The sequence below is a fragment of the Ictalurus punctatus genome, chromosome 21 (assembly GCF_001660625.3).
Source record: "Ictalurus punctatus breed USDA103 chromosome 21, Coco_2.0, whole genome shotgun sequence".
In the NCBI taxonomy this organism is placed as follows: Eukaryota; Metazoa; Chordata; class Actinopteri; order Siluriformes; family Ictaluridae; genus Ictalurus; species Ictalurus punctatus.
The window spans coordinates 752,994-770,005 of record NC_030436.2 but is presented as its reverse complement, the minus strand read 5'-3'; the positions used below and the strand labels follow the sequence as shown (position 1 = coordinate 770,005).

At 40.1% G+C, this 17,012-nt stretch overlaps 1 protein-coding gene across 4 annotated transcripts in view; it reads right to left on the bottom strand.

Annotated features, from left to right (window-relative positions):
- Positions 1-421: 421 nt before the first annotated feature.
- The window catches only part of kaznb (kazrin, periplakin interacting protein b), a 102,753-nt gene continuing 86,162 nt past the window's right edge, over positions 422-17,012 (bottom strand). Inside the window, exons 5-7 of one of the 4 annotated variants that reach the window (XM_047149636.2) lie at positions 12,083-12,263; positions 7,846-7,979; positions 422-745 (exon numbers count right to left, since the gene is read on the bottom strand). In XM_047149636.2, coding sequence (XP_047005592.2) covers positions 572-745; positions 7,846-7,979; positions 12,083-12,263 — 489 coding nt within the window. In that variant the 3' untranslated portion in view covers positions 422-571. Of the gene's footprint in view, positions 746-992; positions 1,983-7,817; positions 7,980-12,082; positions 12,264-17,012 lie in introns of those variants that run through there. The other 3 variants (XM_053674057.1, XM_053674056.1, XM_053674055.1) reach the window with 3 other exon arrangements.

The following is a 17,012-nucleotide window of genomic DNA, read 5'->3' as shown; positions in this document are numbered from 1 at the left end:
CATTTGCTTCTGTTTCTGCAGGTAATACCAGACCACCTTTACAATGTTTTTATCTTAAAAGTGGCCTTAATTTGCTATTTTCTTTAATGGTATACAGACTTTTCTTTGTAAAATTTTGGGTTTTTTTGAAAATGAATCATTGTAAACCTAAAATTTTCTCTTTGTAATGACAAAGTGATGCAGAATACATAAAATAAACATCTAATACAAAATGTATCAAAATAATCTACGGTGCCTAAGACTTGCACAGTACTGTATATATTATATGTATGCAAACATATCTACATATGCCTACATACTATCTATCTATCTATCTATCTATCTATCTATCTATCTATCTATATCTATATCTATATATATATATATATATATATATATATATATATATATATATATATATATATATATTTCATTTACATACAATATTTTAATGTATAATGTACACTTTAATGAGGCAGTAGGTCTTTAACTTTTTTGTGGTTTTGAGCAAATATAGCACACCCATGTACTCAAACATAATGTCCAACACATATATATGCTCAAACATGCACGCACACATGCACACTTTCAATCACCAGTCGGCATCCTCCTCAATATAATAATCAAGGGTGGAAGTACCATCAAACAGGCCAGGGTCCAGAGACTTGCGCTGGGATTTTCCCCGGGCAAACACTCGAGAGAGTGAGCCCAGGCTCATCTTCTCCTTCTTCTTCTTATGCTTCTGATCCTCGAGGTCCTCCATGGACTGAGCCAACAAAAGCAAAACAAGTGAGTAGGGGTGAATTAGTCAGAGTGTATGTATAGATTAGCAGAAAGCAGCTACAGTGCATCCGGAAAGTATTCACAGCGCTTCACTTTATCCACATTTTGTTATGTTACAGCCTTATTCCAATATGGATTAAATTGATTATTTTTCTCAAAATTCTACAAACAATACCCAATAATGACAACATGAAAGAAGTTTGTTTGAAATCTTTGCAAATTTATTAAAAATAAATAACAAATAAAGCACATGTACATAAGTATTCACAGCCTTTGCCATGACACTCAAAATTGAGCTCAGGTGCATCCTGTTTCCACTGATCATCCTTGAGATGTTTCTACAACTCGACTGGAGTCCACCTGTGGTAAATTCAGTTTATTGGACATGATTTGGAAAGGCACACACCTGTCTATATACAGTTCCACAGTTAACAATGCATGTCAGAGCACAAACCAAGCCATGAAGTCCAAGGAACTGTCTGTAGACCTCTGAGACAGGATTGTATCGAGGCACAGATCTGGAGAAGGGTACAGAAAGATTTCTGCACCATTGAAGGTCCCAATGAGCACAGTGGCCTCAATCATCCATAAATGGAAGAAGTTTGGAACTACCAGGACTCTTCCTAGAGCTGGCCGCCCGGCCAAACTGAGTGATCGGGGAGAAGGGCCTTAGTCAGGGAGGTGACCAAAAACCCGATGGTCACTCTGACAGAGCTCCAGCGTGTCTCTGTGGAGAGAGGAGAACCCTCCAGAAAAACAACCATCTCTGCAGCATTCCACCAATCAGGCCTGTATGGTTGAGTGGCCAGAAAGAAGCCACCCCTCAGTAAAAGGCACTCCAGCCCGCCTGGAGTTTGCCAAAAGGCACCTGAAGGACTCTCAGACCATGATGAAACAAAGATGCTGTGGGGATGTTTTTCAGCGGCAGGAACTGGGAGACTAGTCAGGATGAATGCAGCAATGTACAGAGACATCCTTGATGAAAACCTGCTCCAGAGCGCTCTGGACCTCAGACTGGGGTGAAGGTTTATCTTCCAACAGGGCAACGACCTTAAGCACATAGCCAAGATAACGAAGGAGTGGCTACAGGACAACTCTGTGAATGTCCTTGAGGTTCCCAGCCAGAGCCCAGACTTGAACCTGATTGAACATCTCTGGAGAGATCTGAAAATGGCTGTGCACCGACCCTCCCCATCCAACCTGATGGATCTTGAGAGGACCTGCAAAGAAGAATGGGAGAAACTTCCCAAAATTAGGTGTGCCAAGCTTGTAGCATCATTCTCAATAACACTTGAGGATGTAATTGGTGCCAAAGGTGTTTCAATAAAGTATTGAGCAAAGGCTGTGAATACTTATGTACATGTGCTTTTTTTTTGTTTTTTGTTTTTAATAAATTTGCAAAGATTTCAAACAAACTTCTTTCATGTTGTCATTATGGGGTATTGTTTGTAGAATTTTGAGGAAAATAATTAATTTAATCCATTTTGGAATAAGGCTGTAACATAACAAAATGTGGAAAAAGTGAAGCGCTGTGAATACTTTCCGGATGCACTGTATCTCTTCAGAAACAGGGATTCAGTATTAGCCTCATCTTCTCTTCTACCTTTGCTACCTAAGGGTCATGTTATAGGCACCACATAAAACCTGCACAATCCCTTGATTACAACTCAAATAAACCTACATAAACATTTTAAATAGGATTCTGCTATAGTAAAGATTGCTTTCATCAAATTTGTTATGGAGTTGAAATAACACCCAATTGATACAGAATTTTGTTGACGTAAGGTGTGATATTTCAAAATTACATTAGAACATCATAGCAACGGATTTCAAAATTGTGCTACTATGAAATATCACATAACGGTCATGATGTGATGTCAAACATCAAAATACATCACAACATCATTATCTCAATTTACTTAAAGGTCTGGCCTCCACTAATATTGACACCCTTGGTAAAGCAAAGAAGGCTGTGAAAAATTGTCTTTATTGTTTACGCTTTTGATCTTTTTTTCAAAATATTCACAAAAATACTCTGCTCTCATGGATATCAAACTTGAAAACACAACACAGGTTTATCAAAAAAATTAATCTTTGTTAAATATATGTGTGCCACAAATAGTATATTCCCACTGATATTGTACTTTTTTTTTTTTTTTACACCTGGGTGACTACGTACAGGAAATTGTTCAACCATGACTTCCTTTTTCACATGGGTATAAATATGAGGTAACACATAGGCAAAATTCCCTTGGTCATTCATAACTATGGGTTAGACAAGTTGTTGAGCTTCACAAAATGGGAAGTGGCTATAAGAATATAGCAAAAGCATTGAAAATGCCCATTTTCACCATCAGGGCAATAATTAAGAAGTTCCAGTTAACTGGAAATGTTATGAATCAACCTGGAAGTGGAAGTGCATCTAAATTGTATCAATGCACTGTGAAGAGGACGGTTCGAGTGACCAAAAAATCTCCAAGGAGCACAATTGGAGAACTGCAGAAGTTAGTAGCGTCTTGGGATCAGAAAGTCTCCAAAAGTTCACCACAAGTTGTTTGGAAGGGATTCAAGAAAAAAGCCTCTACTCTCATCCAAAAACTCAAGCTTTCAGTTTGCTACACACTACTGGAACTTCAAATAGGATTGGGTTCTATGGTCAGATGAAATCAAACAATTTTTAAAAAATTTTTGGGGGAATAAACACCAGAAGTGGTTTTGGTGCACACAGAGAGGTAGCCATATGGAAAAGTACCTCATGCCCATGGTTAAATACAGTGGGGTTCTTTAAATGTTTCGGGGCTGTTCTTCTGCTAGAGGACCTGGACATTTTGTTAGGATACATGGCATCATGGACTCTATCAAATATCAACAGATATTAAATAAAAATCTGACTGCCTCTGCCAAAAAGCTTAAAATGGGCCGTGGTTGGATCTTCCAGCAGGACAGTGATTCAAAACATACATCAATATCAAAATAAAATGGTTTACTGACCACAAAATCAAGTTCAAGTGGTTTAATTGTCATTTCAACCATATACAGTTGGTACAATACACAGTAAAATGAAACAACGTTCCTCTAGGACCATGGTGCTACATAAAACAACACACTAACCACATGAGACGACACAGAACTATATAAGATCCACAAACGTTCTACATAAAGTGCATGTTCATACGTGTGCTAAAACACAGGACAGTACAGTAACTACTAAAACAGGACAATTGGCACAGTAATTGACAGTGTAGCACCGAACAGTACACAGTTTTAGTGTGAACTGCTCAACCAAGGCCCTGCTATGGCAATCCCAGTCCCCCTGACTTGATACTCGTAGAAAAGCTGTGGGGTAAACTGAAGAGGAGATTCCACCAACTTGGACACTGAAATTTGAAGGATGTAGAGAGATTTTGTATGGAGGAATGGTCTCTGATCCATTGCCATGTATTCTCCAACCTCACTGATTAAAGGGTGCCAATAATTGTGGCACACACATATTTAACAAATGTGTTGTTTTTTTTGTTTTTTTTGATAAACCTGTGTTTTGTTTTTAATTGTTTGATATACATGAAAGCAGAGTATTTTTGTGACTTTTTTTTTAAACAAAAGGTTAACAATGAAGACAATTTGTCACAGTCCTTTTTTTTCTCATATATACCAAGAGTGGTAATATTAGTGGAGGGCATTGTATATAGTTGTATCTGATGTTGCAGATGTATCTGATGTTACCTTTTAATCACTGTTAATGCCTTAACTATATAGCAGCCTTATGCATTAGGTTTATCATGCTTCTGATACCACCAAGTGCTCAATTCAGGAGGTGATGCAAAGGTTTTTTATTTTTGGTCGTGCATATGTATTATGTGCTTAATACATCACCTTTTTGCGATATAAACATACCAGAAATGCACTGAGCTACAAAGTCAGCTTTTGTTGTTGTTCTAACATAAGTCAGCACAGAAAGTGTGATAATACAAGCTTATACGGAAAATCTCATCACTTAACTCAGGTTTCATGTCAACTAACACAAAAACTGACAAATGCAGTCTTTTTGTAGGCTTACAATCATGGGAAAAAGAATGTATACACACCATCAATTCTATGTTTTTACTTATTTTGGCCTAAATAATAATTGTATGGTCCTCTAAAACTTCTACAAACAAACAAATAATTTCAGGTGACAACAAAAAACACAACAGATTTTAATATGTAGTCATTTTGTCCCCAAAAGTAAACCAATGTTCAGAAACTAGGTGGGAAATATAAGTACACCCTATAATTCAGGAACATTTAGAACCACCTGTAGGAGTTTATCAGTCTCGTACATCATTTCGGAGAAAGATTTGTCCACTCTCCTTTACAATATCGCTTCAGTTCATTGATGTTTGGAGGTCATTTATTTATGCACAGCTCTCTTGTGATACTGCCACAGCATCTCCATGGGGGATGAGGTCTGGACTTTGAGTTGGCCATTCCAACACCTTGATTTTTTTGTTCTTTTGCCATTCAGATGCCAATTTGCTGGTGTGCTTGGAATCAGTGTCCTGTTGCAAGACTCAGTTTCAACCAGGCTTAAGCTGCTGGACAAATAGCCTCACATTAGTCTCAAGAATATTTTGGTATAAAGTGGAGCTCATTGTTGTCTCAATGACTGCAGGTTTCCCAGGCCCTATGCCTGTAAAACAAGCCCAAATCATCAACCCTCCACCACCATGCTCTATAGTTGGTAGGAAGATTTTGTGGTGATATACTGTGTTTATTTTTGCCAAACATTGCACTGTGTATGATAACCAGACATCTCCACCTTTGTCCCATCAGTCCAAAGGATATTGTTTCAGAACCTTTGTGATTTGTTCCGATAAAATTTTGCAAACCTAAGTTGTGTTGCAATATTCTTTTTGGAGGGAAGAGACTCTTTCCTAGACACCCGTCCATGAAAGCCATAGTTGTTAAGTCTTTTTCTGATTGTGCTGTCATGAACATAGACATTCAGTGTGCTTACAGAGGCCTGTATGTCAAATGATGTAGCTCATGGGTTTTTCTTTATATCCCTGAGCAAACTTTTGGTCTTTTATGATATGCCAACTGTGATCAAAAGGTGCAGGCTATTTGTTTGTACCTTGAATAGTAAAGGCTATAGCAGGGGGAAGAGTTTTCTCCTACAAAGCCTCACAGTTATGGAACAGCCTTCCAATTGGTGTTCGGGATTCACAAAAACTTCACAAAAAACTTTTTGTGAATAGTTTTTCTTAGGTAAGGGAGTAGATCTAGAGGGCTCACAGCCATAGAGTGTTGTGGTGAACTGGGATGATTTTATGCTGTCACCCCTCCTCTCCCAGCAACCCCTCCCCGCCACTTTCTTGCACTCACCCTGGTTTGTTGATGGTGGGGTGGCTGGCTGCCTTTTGTCCCAGGGCTCCCTCATGTCTGTGTTACCTTCTGGCTCTCTGCTTTAGTTATGCTTTCATAGCTAGACTTGCCGGAGTCCCTGCTTACACTCACGCAAAGTACATTGTCCTTAACCATTACAGGACATTACAGAGATCATACCTAATGATCTATCGCTCTTTCTTTCTCTCACTCTCTCTCTTTCTGTCGAGCGACACATGATATTCCTGAGATGCCAGTAATCCTGACCCCTTCTGCTCTCTGGACCTGCCTGATCCATTCTGATGCCCTACTTCTGGTTGGAGTTTATCAGTTAGAAGTTACATGCTGGTGCTGAGGATTGCCCCACATGGTGCAACCTAAAGATCACTGAGATTGCTGAGGATCACTTGAAGACCATGGAGATTGCTTTGGACATCAATTCATGGGAACAGTTATGATATGATGGCCAGGACTACAAATTGCTATTATAGCTTAAGCACTGCAATTGCCATAAACAGTTTTGCACTGATTTCTCAATCAGTGAACAGTCGAGAAGCTCAAAAAACAGGCTTTATGTAAAACTATAATGAATTTTCCTGGTTACACAACTGCACTATTTGACCATGTAGTATTAGCGCATTTATAGAAGGTACTTATTTATAATTATACTATTCGTTGTCACTCTGATGAGGATGGGTTCCTCTCAAGGTTTCTTCCTCATATTGTCAGGGAGTTCTTCCTTGCCACCATTGCCTCTGGCTTGCTTGTTAGGGACAAATTCATAAATAAAAAATTTATATTCTGAATTAATATATTTCTGTAAAGCTGCTATGGGACAATGTTCATTGTTAAAAGTGCTATACAAATAAAATGCAATTGAATTGAACTGAATGAAATGGTCTGACATTGGACTGAACTTGCTGGGACACCCCTCCAAGGAAGATTGGCAACTGTCTTGAAGGCTCTCCATTTGTAAACAAATCAGTTCTACTGTGAATTTCAAATTGTTTGGAGAATTTTAAGTTGTTTGGAGATGGCCTTATAACCCTTCCCAGATTGTTGAGTAGCAACAATTGCTTCTCTGAGGTTGACACACACCTGAGTACTCCAGAACACCGAACTGCCAAAGGATCTGCTTTTATACTGGTAGTCACACTTCCTGATGATTAACTAATCTTTTCATTATAACTAATGCATTTCATTATTAACAGCTGGCTGCTAATTATTCTCTTAATTATTGTGAAAATAGGAAGGGTGTACTTATTTTGTCCCACCTGATTTCTGGATGTTGATTAACTTTTTGGAAAAGAATGACTATATTTTGAAATCTGTTGTGTTGTTTTGCTGTCATCTGAAGTAATTTGTTTGTTTATAGAAGTTGGTGAGGACCTTCCAGTTGTTATTTAAGCCCTGATAAATACACAAATAGAAGTGAATGGTGTCATTTCTTTTTCCCATGACTGTATATTAGTTATCATGAAGGATTTATTTAGGTTTCATGGAGCCATGAGCACTTAAGTAACGTATTACCTTATGTTTGCTTAGCCTTTTTTTTAGTGTATTAAAGCCCCGGCTTGCTTGGATTTCCCATTTTCTAAAATCAAAGGCTGAACCCTAAAGCCCTGCTGCTGTACAGAGATGTTAAGGAAGAAGTAAAGAAAATAAAAAGAGAATTTGGGAGGGATGATTACTTGGTCGAGGGTGCCAGGCAGCTCTTACATTGCAGAGGGAGTGAGTCCGATGGTGTGGAGAGTTCATGTCACTGGGTGTAGATGAGCGATCACCATCAGCTGCTGATGTGTCTGAGAGTATTGAGGGCTGGCGTGAGTGACACAGGCTGGTTCGCAACGCAGCTGTGAGAAACACATAGACAGCTAAAGCAGCATGTTGAGGATAGGATTTTCTACTCAGTGTCCCTCATTAAGCTGTAGCATCCAGCTTAAATAATTTTAAATGAAAACCCACAGAGTATGTTGTTGGATGAGATGGCCCCATGCACAGCAATAATGATAAAACATTTAGTGGTTGAATGGATATTTAAAAAATATCCTCAAAAATTTATTTATAAGCAATCACAGCTTATTGTGTAACCTACTGAAAGCAGGTGTTTTTCTTTGAGATTGTTGTCAGATTTGCTATTTTTAAAATTATTTTCAGATGTGTGCCAAGCAGCGAGGCAAAAGTTGAGTTTGACTGCTAATTAGTGGCAATTCCTTTTATTTTTTACTCACCACTGTCCGTGCCACTTGTTTTTATTAGCTCACAAGACTGAAGCATATGAATTCACATGGTGAAGTTCATCTAGATAAAGAGGTGTAAAGTACTGTGAGCAAAAACAAATGTCTTTCACATCCTGTATCCTTTCCCCTTCACTGAACTGGCGTTTCAGATGTGTGAATTATATTCACATTTGTTCTGACCATTTCTTTGGCTGAAAAAGCAGAACAGTGTAGTTTTCATGTCCAGTATTACTGTAGGAAGAGGTAAAAAATATATTGAATGGTGTGTGTGTCATATGTTGTATATAAAATATACATGAAATAAACACGAGGGAGACCTAGTATGAGTAATATGTAATCGTATTGAGAATTCACTGGGCTGGTGGACTGTATGAACAGATGTTCACCTAAGACACACACACACACACACACACACACACACACGCACACACACACACGCACACACACACACGCACACACACACACACACACACACACACACACACACACACACACACACACACACACACACACACACACAGAGGCCTGGTGTGTATGCAGAAAACAGAAATTAATCTGTTTCATATTCTGTTTCATGAAAAACTATTATAGGGTAATGTACATGCAAGCACTATAAACAAAAAAAGAAATGTAGAACAAACATAAAATTTACTCATAATGTTGAGATGGTGTGTTTGAAAGTGTCCGTTCTCGACGAAAATCCAGTCACAGTGACACAGACAAGGTCAGGTTATTGTTAAAGAGTGAAACAAAACAAAATATATTTTGGAGCCAAGCTGCACCTGAAAGATAAGGGTTAACATACGTAATGGTGTTCTGGGACAGCTAACTCTAAACATATGGGTGTCTGGGTCATCCTGACCCTAAGAAAACCGTATAAATAGAAGAGCTTCAGCTCTGGTTTTTAAGATTGCATTTTGGGACGTCTCAAACCGTGTGGATCTCGTGTGGTGGAACGGAACGAATAAACCTGGACCCTTGCTTCTTCTTACTCATGGCTGGTGTCTTATTTTTATTGCTCCAATTGAATATGTGAGTATCTGTTTCTATGTTAAGTGTCTTCAAGTAATAGGCAAAATTTGAGCCAGCACATATCACAGCAAACCAGCAACTCCATTTCCCAGAATGCACCACCACCACCTATAAACATGGCCGAAGAGGACTACACTTCACACACACACACACGTTCACCTTCGCCTTCGATGGAGTTCTAATCAGAGACACCTGTTCCCCTTTACACTCACAAAGAATACAAAAGGATACGATCAGTTGCCTTGTCTCTGTCATTAACCAAGCCCTATATTGTATCTGTTTATTCTGGTGCTTTGACTCTGCTTACGTTTACGACTTCATCTCTTTTCCCTGCCCTGTTTTTGCTGTTTGCCTGATTGCCTGACATCTGCCTGTTCATGATTATTATCTTCTGCCTTATCCTTTGGACTTGTTGTTGTATTAAAATGCCATACCTGCATTTGCTTCTGTCTGCGCCTCCATTACGTGACAGTGCGCGCGTGTATAATTTGTTGTACTTTGTCTTTCTACAGAATGAGAGTGGTACAAGGCAGTGATGCCAATTGCTTTTAGGCAAGAATACTGTAGCTAATGCCTGCTAAATAAATTGCTAGACATCAACAGATGATGTCATATACTAATTTACATATTGATTGAATTGTCGTGATAATTTGCACATTAAAATGTGTTACATGAAGAAAGAGGATTTTCTGAAGATAGAATAGAATATAGTTTTATCAAAACAAACTTATTTCTTATAAAAAGAAACCATTAGTCATGGTACCATGAACTAACTATTTAAGTATTTACAAAATTCTATAATTCTATGAAGAAATCAGACAAAATTAAGCAGAACTAGCCAGGGGTCAGGAAATATACATAAAAGAAACAAGAACAATTTGAATTACTTATTTTTCATGGTCCCTCACTTTCTTTATGCCGGGAGCATGCATGGGGTCAGGGAATTATTTTAGAGCTTTGAGTTATAATTGATCACTTGCTAATTTATCATACCTCAGCTGATCCTATATGCTAATCCAAAGTAATAAGAATATGTAGCTAATGTAATGTACCAACTAAAAACAGAAGTCACCATTTACACTCAAGACATCTGTAAAATAATAATAATAATAATAATAATAATAATAATTTGTTAAAAACAAACAAACAAACAAAAAAACAAACAAAAAACGTTTGTTGCTCTCCATGATTTTCATAACGTGCAGTATGATACCCATCTGAATGGAGATGTACAGTATGTTTAAAAAGGAGTGACTGGCTGAGCTACTTAGTGTTGAGGTCATACATTAAATAGTAAATTGATGTGAAATTTAGCCAGTGTTCGCTGGCTTGGTTTTTACATCATCACTTTTCTCACTCACATTGGTTTGATATTTACAATATCAATAAAATTATCACATATACTTACATCTCCCTGCTTAATATATTATTTTAAGCATTTAAAACAATTTGATCCTGCTGAAAGTGTTTCATAGTTTCATGTGGGGTGCTGACAATTTGTTAGTCTAGTAATGTTAGAAAAAGTCTCACATTTTTTGTCTTTCCTTCAAGACATTTCAGTTTGCTGATGTTGTCTAGCAGCTAGCTAGCTTGTTAATAAGCTAGGTTAGGCATCATAATGAGTCATATACTGGAAAAACTGAAGAGAATTCCCTATGGGTCTGTCAGAACAGTTTACAGCAGAACAAGACATGGCTTTGCTACAGAATTTTCAGAAGTTGCAGAAGTTGTCAACACTGTAAAATATTTGGTACAAAGTTTTAAATATCCATTCATCCATCCATCTTCTACCGCTTACTCCTTCTTCAGGGTCGCAGGGGAACCTGGAGCCTATCCCAGGGAACATCGGGCACAGGGCGGGGTACACCCTGGACAGGGTGCCAGTCCATCACAGGGCACAATCACATACACACTCACACACCCATTCATACACTACGGACACTTTAGACACGCCAATCAGCCTACCATGCATGTCTTTGGACTGGGGGAGGAAACCGGAGTACCCGGAGGAAACCCCCGCAGCACGGGGAGAACATGCAAACTCCGCGCACACATGGCCACGGCGGGAATCGAACCCCAGAGGTGTGAGGCGAACGTGCTAACCACTAAGCCACCGTGCGCCCAAAGTTTTAAATATGTCAAATGAATTTAGCTGGGCTATAGTCTTAGTAAAAGCTTCAGCTGCTTGTTGGAAAGTGTGTGTGTGTGTTCATGAAGATTAACAGTCATATGAAGATGTTCAACAGCCCAATCCAATACTGTCAATCACTTCATCAACTAATCCCTTTTAATTATCACCAAATACCTTTTATAAAATGCATTTATCATGAGGAAAAATACCGAGGTCGATATTAAGCTCAACTGTACTTGTAAAAATGACAGAGTACTTTTCCAGAAAATAATTTGTGGAAAATTAAAAATATAATTTTGGCTTGTTCTCACTTTCATGGGAATGGGTGGGGAAATGGGCCAGCCACTAGATGGCTTCAGAGAAATTTGGCTTCACTTTTAAACCCTTGTTTTGATGTTCACTCATAGGTACAGACTTTGGGCTTTACACACTAGTAAATCTTGCAACAAAGTGGAAAAAACTGGTACAGGGTCTGCTCTGTCTGTGTGTGTGTGTGTGTGTGTGTGTGTGTGTGTGTGTGTGTGTGTGTGTGTGTGTGTGTGTGTGTGTGTACCTTGTCTGTCTGCAGGGTGACAATGGCACAGGGTCTGTTGGCTCTGTCTGATGGCTGCAGTGAGAGGAAGCTCGGCCTGCATCACCCACTCCTGAGTACCGTTCACCACCGGCTCTGAGGGCATAGCCACTGAGTGGTGTTTTGGAACATCTTTAGTGAGGGTGGCCAGAGACTGTTTGGCCTGGGGGAGAGCAAATATTTCATTAACATCATGAACATTTGAGCTTATTGCCATAAAACAATTGCATGTAACAATTGCATTTTCTGTTGATTTTATATTTATGATCTCCTAATATAAACACTTAGTGATAATGCACATACACATTCATATGAGCAGCCATTTACTGATATTGCATAAGTAAGTTAATTACATTTCAGTCTGTTTTAGACAGGAAAATGTACCTATGCTCTTAAAACAGATGTGTTAAAAATAACACATCATGTGTTCATTTTTAGCACACCTTCAAGTCTAGTTAAGGACATCACATTTTGTGTTGCTTTCAACACAATCAGTATGTTAGTACATTTAGCACATGGTGTGTGTCAGTACAATTCCACACAAAGATGTGTTAAAAAATAACCAGGGTATCGGCAGGTATCAACAGTTAAAATGTAATACTTTTTAATACCATATTCCAAAAATTTTTTTTTAAGACCTGCACATCACTTTATTCATGCTACATGATGCATCAGCTATAATGGACTGTGTTTATGCATATACATCCATTTCTGGGTTTAAGTAAACTGTAACAGGGTAAACTTCTATAGCGGTGTATGGGAGACCAGAGCAAATATCCTTTATGCATTACCATTTGCAAAAGTGAAAGAAAAAAATCCAGTATTTCCTTTCCATGACTTTCCAAGAGAGGGAAAAAAATAGAGAGACAGATTACAGCGGTGTTGACCAGTGTTGCCAACTTAGCAACTTTTCAGATCCCTTTAGCAATTTTTTTTGTTTGCAAAAAAAAGTGCCTAGCAACAAATCTAGCGACTTTTTTGACAAATCTGAGCAACTTTTCAAACTCACAGCACAGACAGAGATGAAGTTGGTATGGAACAGAACCGGTGAACCGAGAGGCTCTAAAACACTGATAAACCACACACACCCTGTGCAAGACAGTAACACAGCTTTACCATTTCAAACAGCAACGAGCCAAAATAAAACCTAAATCTTCTTTGCATTGTCAGTTCGTTTGCATTTTTAAGACCTTTGAAACCTGAATTTAAGACATTTTTAATGCTAATTAAGTCCTTATTTAAACATTAAGGAATTGAAGACATTTTAAGACTTTATAAGGACCCGTGGACACCCTGAATAACACAAGGATGTGGTGTTTATATTTTTCCTCCTATAATTATCCTAACATTTGTTTGTATGCTAAAATTCTAAAATCCTCACAAAATAAACAAACAATTGCATGAAATCCAGGTGACATTTATTAAAATCATTTAAACATTTGACAGATGTAAGAATTGGAGTTGTTGCATCTTCTTACAAAACTGCCATCAAGGAAGATAGGAGTCCCACTGTCTTCCATTTGAAAAGCTGTAAAAGAACAAAAAGGGTGTTGGTTAGTTGTTAGCTACAACATATGGACAAATGCCTTTGGGCTTCAACTGAGAAATTGTGTTATACAATCCCAAATTGTGTAATTTTTGAAATGTGATCTCCACTCTCCCAATGAACAAAATGGCACTGTAGACTCAACAGGAAAATCTAGGTAACTTGCTAATATTTATTTTAGCCACTGACTGTCTGCACCGGTTAACCAGCATTTACATTCATCAAATACCTGAAGAAACATGGCCCTAACCCATCCTGCTAATGCAAATTACTACAACTTACCTTGTCCAAAACACTTACTAAATGTAGTTAATGTTAACCCACTCTCATGGTGACTAGCTGCAATGCTAGGTTATCTTTCAAAAAGGGAATGGGAATGTCTAACATTACCGCGATCTGTATGCTAAAGTAATGTTATCAACTGAGGTGAGTGTCTAGGTTAGCATCACTCATCCCTACTGTGATTGGGGACAGCATCCATGTAGCAAACCCTAAGTTGGAGCCTCAGATAAGATGCAGACACAGAGAATTATAGAATAACCTCTGTCCATATTTCACAGCCAGCATAAACACATAACAGTAGTAGTGCAATGCCAACAGTGAGGAAGCAGTACATGATATTCACTTCTGAAGCCATCATGATAGGTAAAGTTAGTTATCACTTACTGAGTTTTCCAATGAATACATTTTCGAGAGCTCCTTGCCTAAATATCACAAACTAGGCCAGGCATTTTCAGCAACATTAACGCTATATAGTGATGAAAGCTAACTTACCTGTGGTCATTTGGTTTCCTCGCCTCAGGACTCCGCAGTCACAATGAAAAAGGTCAAAGCAACGGACACTCACTTTGAAGCGATTTCAGTTGGATGATGACCTTGGCAGCCAGTCCACGTGATTGGACAATAATTTAACACATATTGGTCACTTGTGTTCATTTTTTTCCTTTTTTTTAAAAAGACATTTACTGGAGAATTTAACACATGTTGAAATAATAATAACATAAAAAGTGTGTATTCTATTAACACATCCTTTCTGTGTCATGTATCGGGAAACTCTGGACTCCACTTCCCATCAGCCACTGCACTGCACTAGTTGTCACATGACCACCTGCACCTGATTCACGTTTTGGTTAATGAGCACTCATGGGTATAAATAGTCCTTGTCTGCACCATTAGTTTGTCTTTTGTTGTCTTAGACTTCCGTTGTTCATGTCTTGATGTTTGTTTCTTGCCACAGGGTGTTTCAAGGTTGTCATAGTGTATTTGTTTCTTAGTACGTTTCTTTAAATAAATGTCCGCATCTGCATCTGCATCTGCGTCTGCATCTGCTTGTGGCTCAACTCTGATCTGTGACAGAACGAAAGACCCACAATCAGGAGCAGCAGAGCGCCAAGATGGATATCTGGGGCGTCAGGATGCCACCAATGTTAGTGGAGTACTTGGCCACGTTGCGCCAACAGTCTGCCGACACGCACCGCCAAGCTCCGCTCATGCCACAGTCCGCCGACACGCACCGGCAAGCTCCGCTCACGCCACAGTCTGCCGACACGCACCGCCAAGCTCCTCTCACGCCACAGTCTGCCGACACGCACCGCCAAGCTCCGCTCACGCCACAGTCCGCCGACACGCACCGCCAAGCTCCGCTCACGCCACAGTCCGCCGACACGCACCGCCAAGCTCCGCTCACGCCACAGTCCGCTGACACGCACAGCCAAGCTCCGCTCACGCCACAGTCCGCCGACACGCATCGCCAAGCTCCGCTCACGCCACAGTCCGCCTTGCGACACAGCCAGCAAAGTAACCTGAGCATCTGGGGCTTTCCACTGCAGGGGAGGCACACCTTGCTGCACAGTCCAGAGGTGAAGGCTGGCCCAGAAATTTTTTTGGGGGGGGCAATGAGGACAGCAGAGCTCCAGCCTGAGGCCTACGGGGAGGTCTCAGCTGTGGAGCTCTCACCTGAGGTCAACATGGCGACCTCAGAGGGACAGGCCGAGGAGGCTGTCCCGCTGCCATGCATAGCCGAGGAGGCTGTCCCGCTGCCCTGCACAGCCGAGGAGGCTGTCCCGCTGCCCTGGTCAGCTGTGGCCGTCGCTCAGCCTCCCCGCTCAGCTGAGGTCGTCGCTCAGGCTCCCCGCTCAGCTGAGGTCGTCGCTCAGGCTCCCCGCTCAGCTGAGGTCGTCGCTCAGGCTCCCCGCTCAGCTGAGGTCGTCGCTCAGGCTCCCCATTCAGCTGAGGTCGTCGCTCAGCCCGCTTGCTCCATGGCAACTAGCGTTTCCCCCCTTCTGCTTCAAGGAGACCCACGCTCCTCTCCCTGGCCGCACGGGGGACTTCTCTCGGCCTTCCAGTTCAGCTGGGGGCGTCGCACCGCTTTCATGCTCTGCCGAGGAAATATCTCAGCCTCCCTGTGCCATTGTAGAAGCCGCCCGGCCTCCTGGTTTTGCGGGGGACATTTTCTCCAGGGGGCCAGGACCACCAGATGGAGGACGTATAATTTTGGGCGCTCCGGGAGTAGCGCCCTTGGGGGAGGGTTCTGTCACGTATCGGGAAACTCTGGACTCCACTTCCCATCAGCCACTGCACTGCACTAGTTGTCACATGACCACCTGCACCTGATTCACGTTTTGGTTAATGAGCACTCATGGGTATAAATAGTCCTTGTCTGCACCATTAGTTTGTCTTTCGTTGTCTTAGACTCCCGTTGTTCATGTCTCGATGTTTGTTTCTTGCCACAGGGTGTTTCAAGGTTGTCATAGTGTATTTGTTTCTTAGTACGTTTCTTTAAATAAATGTCCTTATCTGCATCTGCATCTGCTTCTGGCTCAACTCCGATCTGTGACATTCTGAGACTGTAAATAATACACATTTAATAAAACCCAATACAAAAAACCACACAAAATAAAAAAAAAAATGCACTACAGAAAAATGAATAACTGAATAAGGCAAAAACTCAAATATCATTGTCATCTACAAGTTTTAGTTTTAAATTTAATTATCATGCAGCTGGACCAAAATTTTAGTGAAAAGAAGAAGTGGACTGTTTGATAACAGTTAAAGGTAAGAGTATGTCATGTATCATTAGCTTCCTTAAATCAGATAGAAATGTCTCTTCCCTACGATTTATGTTGCAACATTATGCCACTGGTTATAAAATATTACTGTGTAATAATTAGGAATGAAATAATACTGTTAATGGTATCAGTCCAATACCATGCCCATGTACTCATACTCATAATAGATGCCCTGTTACCAACAACAGATACTAGGTGATATCATACTGTTGAGCAGTTTGTAGGTGAGCAAAAACATTGGAACATGTGACAGGCAGGTGTTTCTTGTTATGCAGGTGTATCCTGTTAGATTGAATGT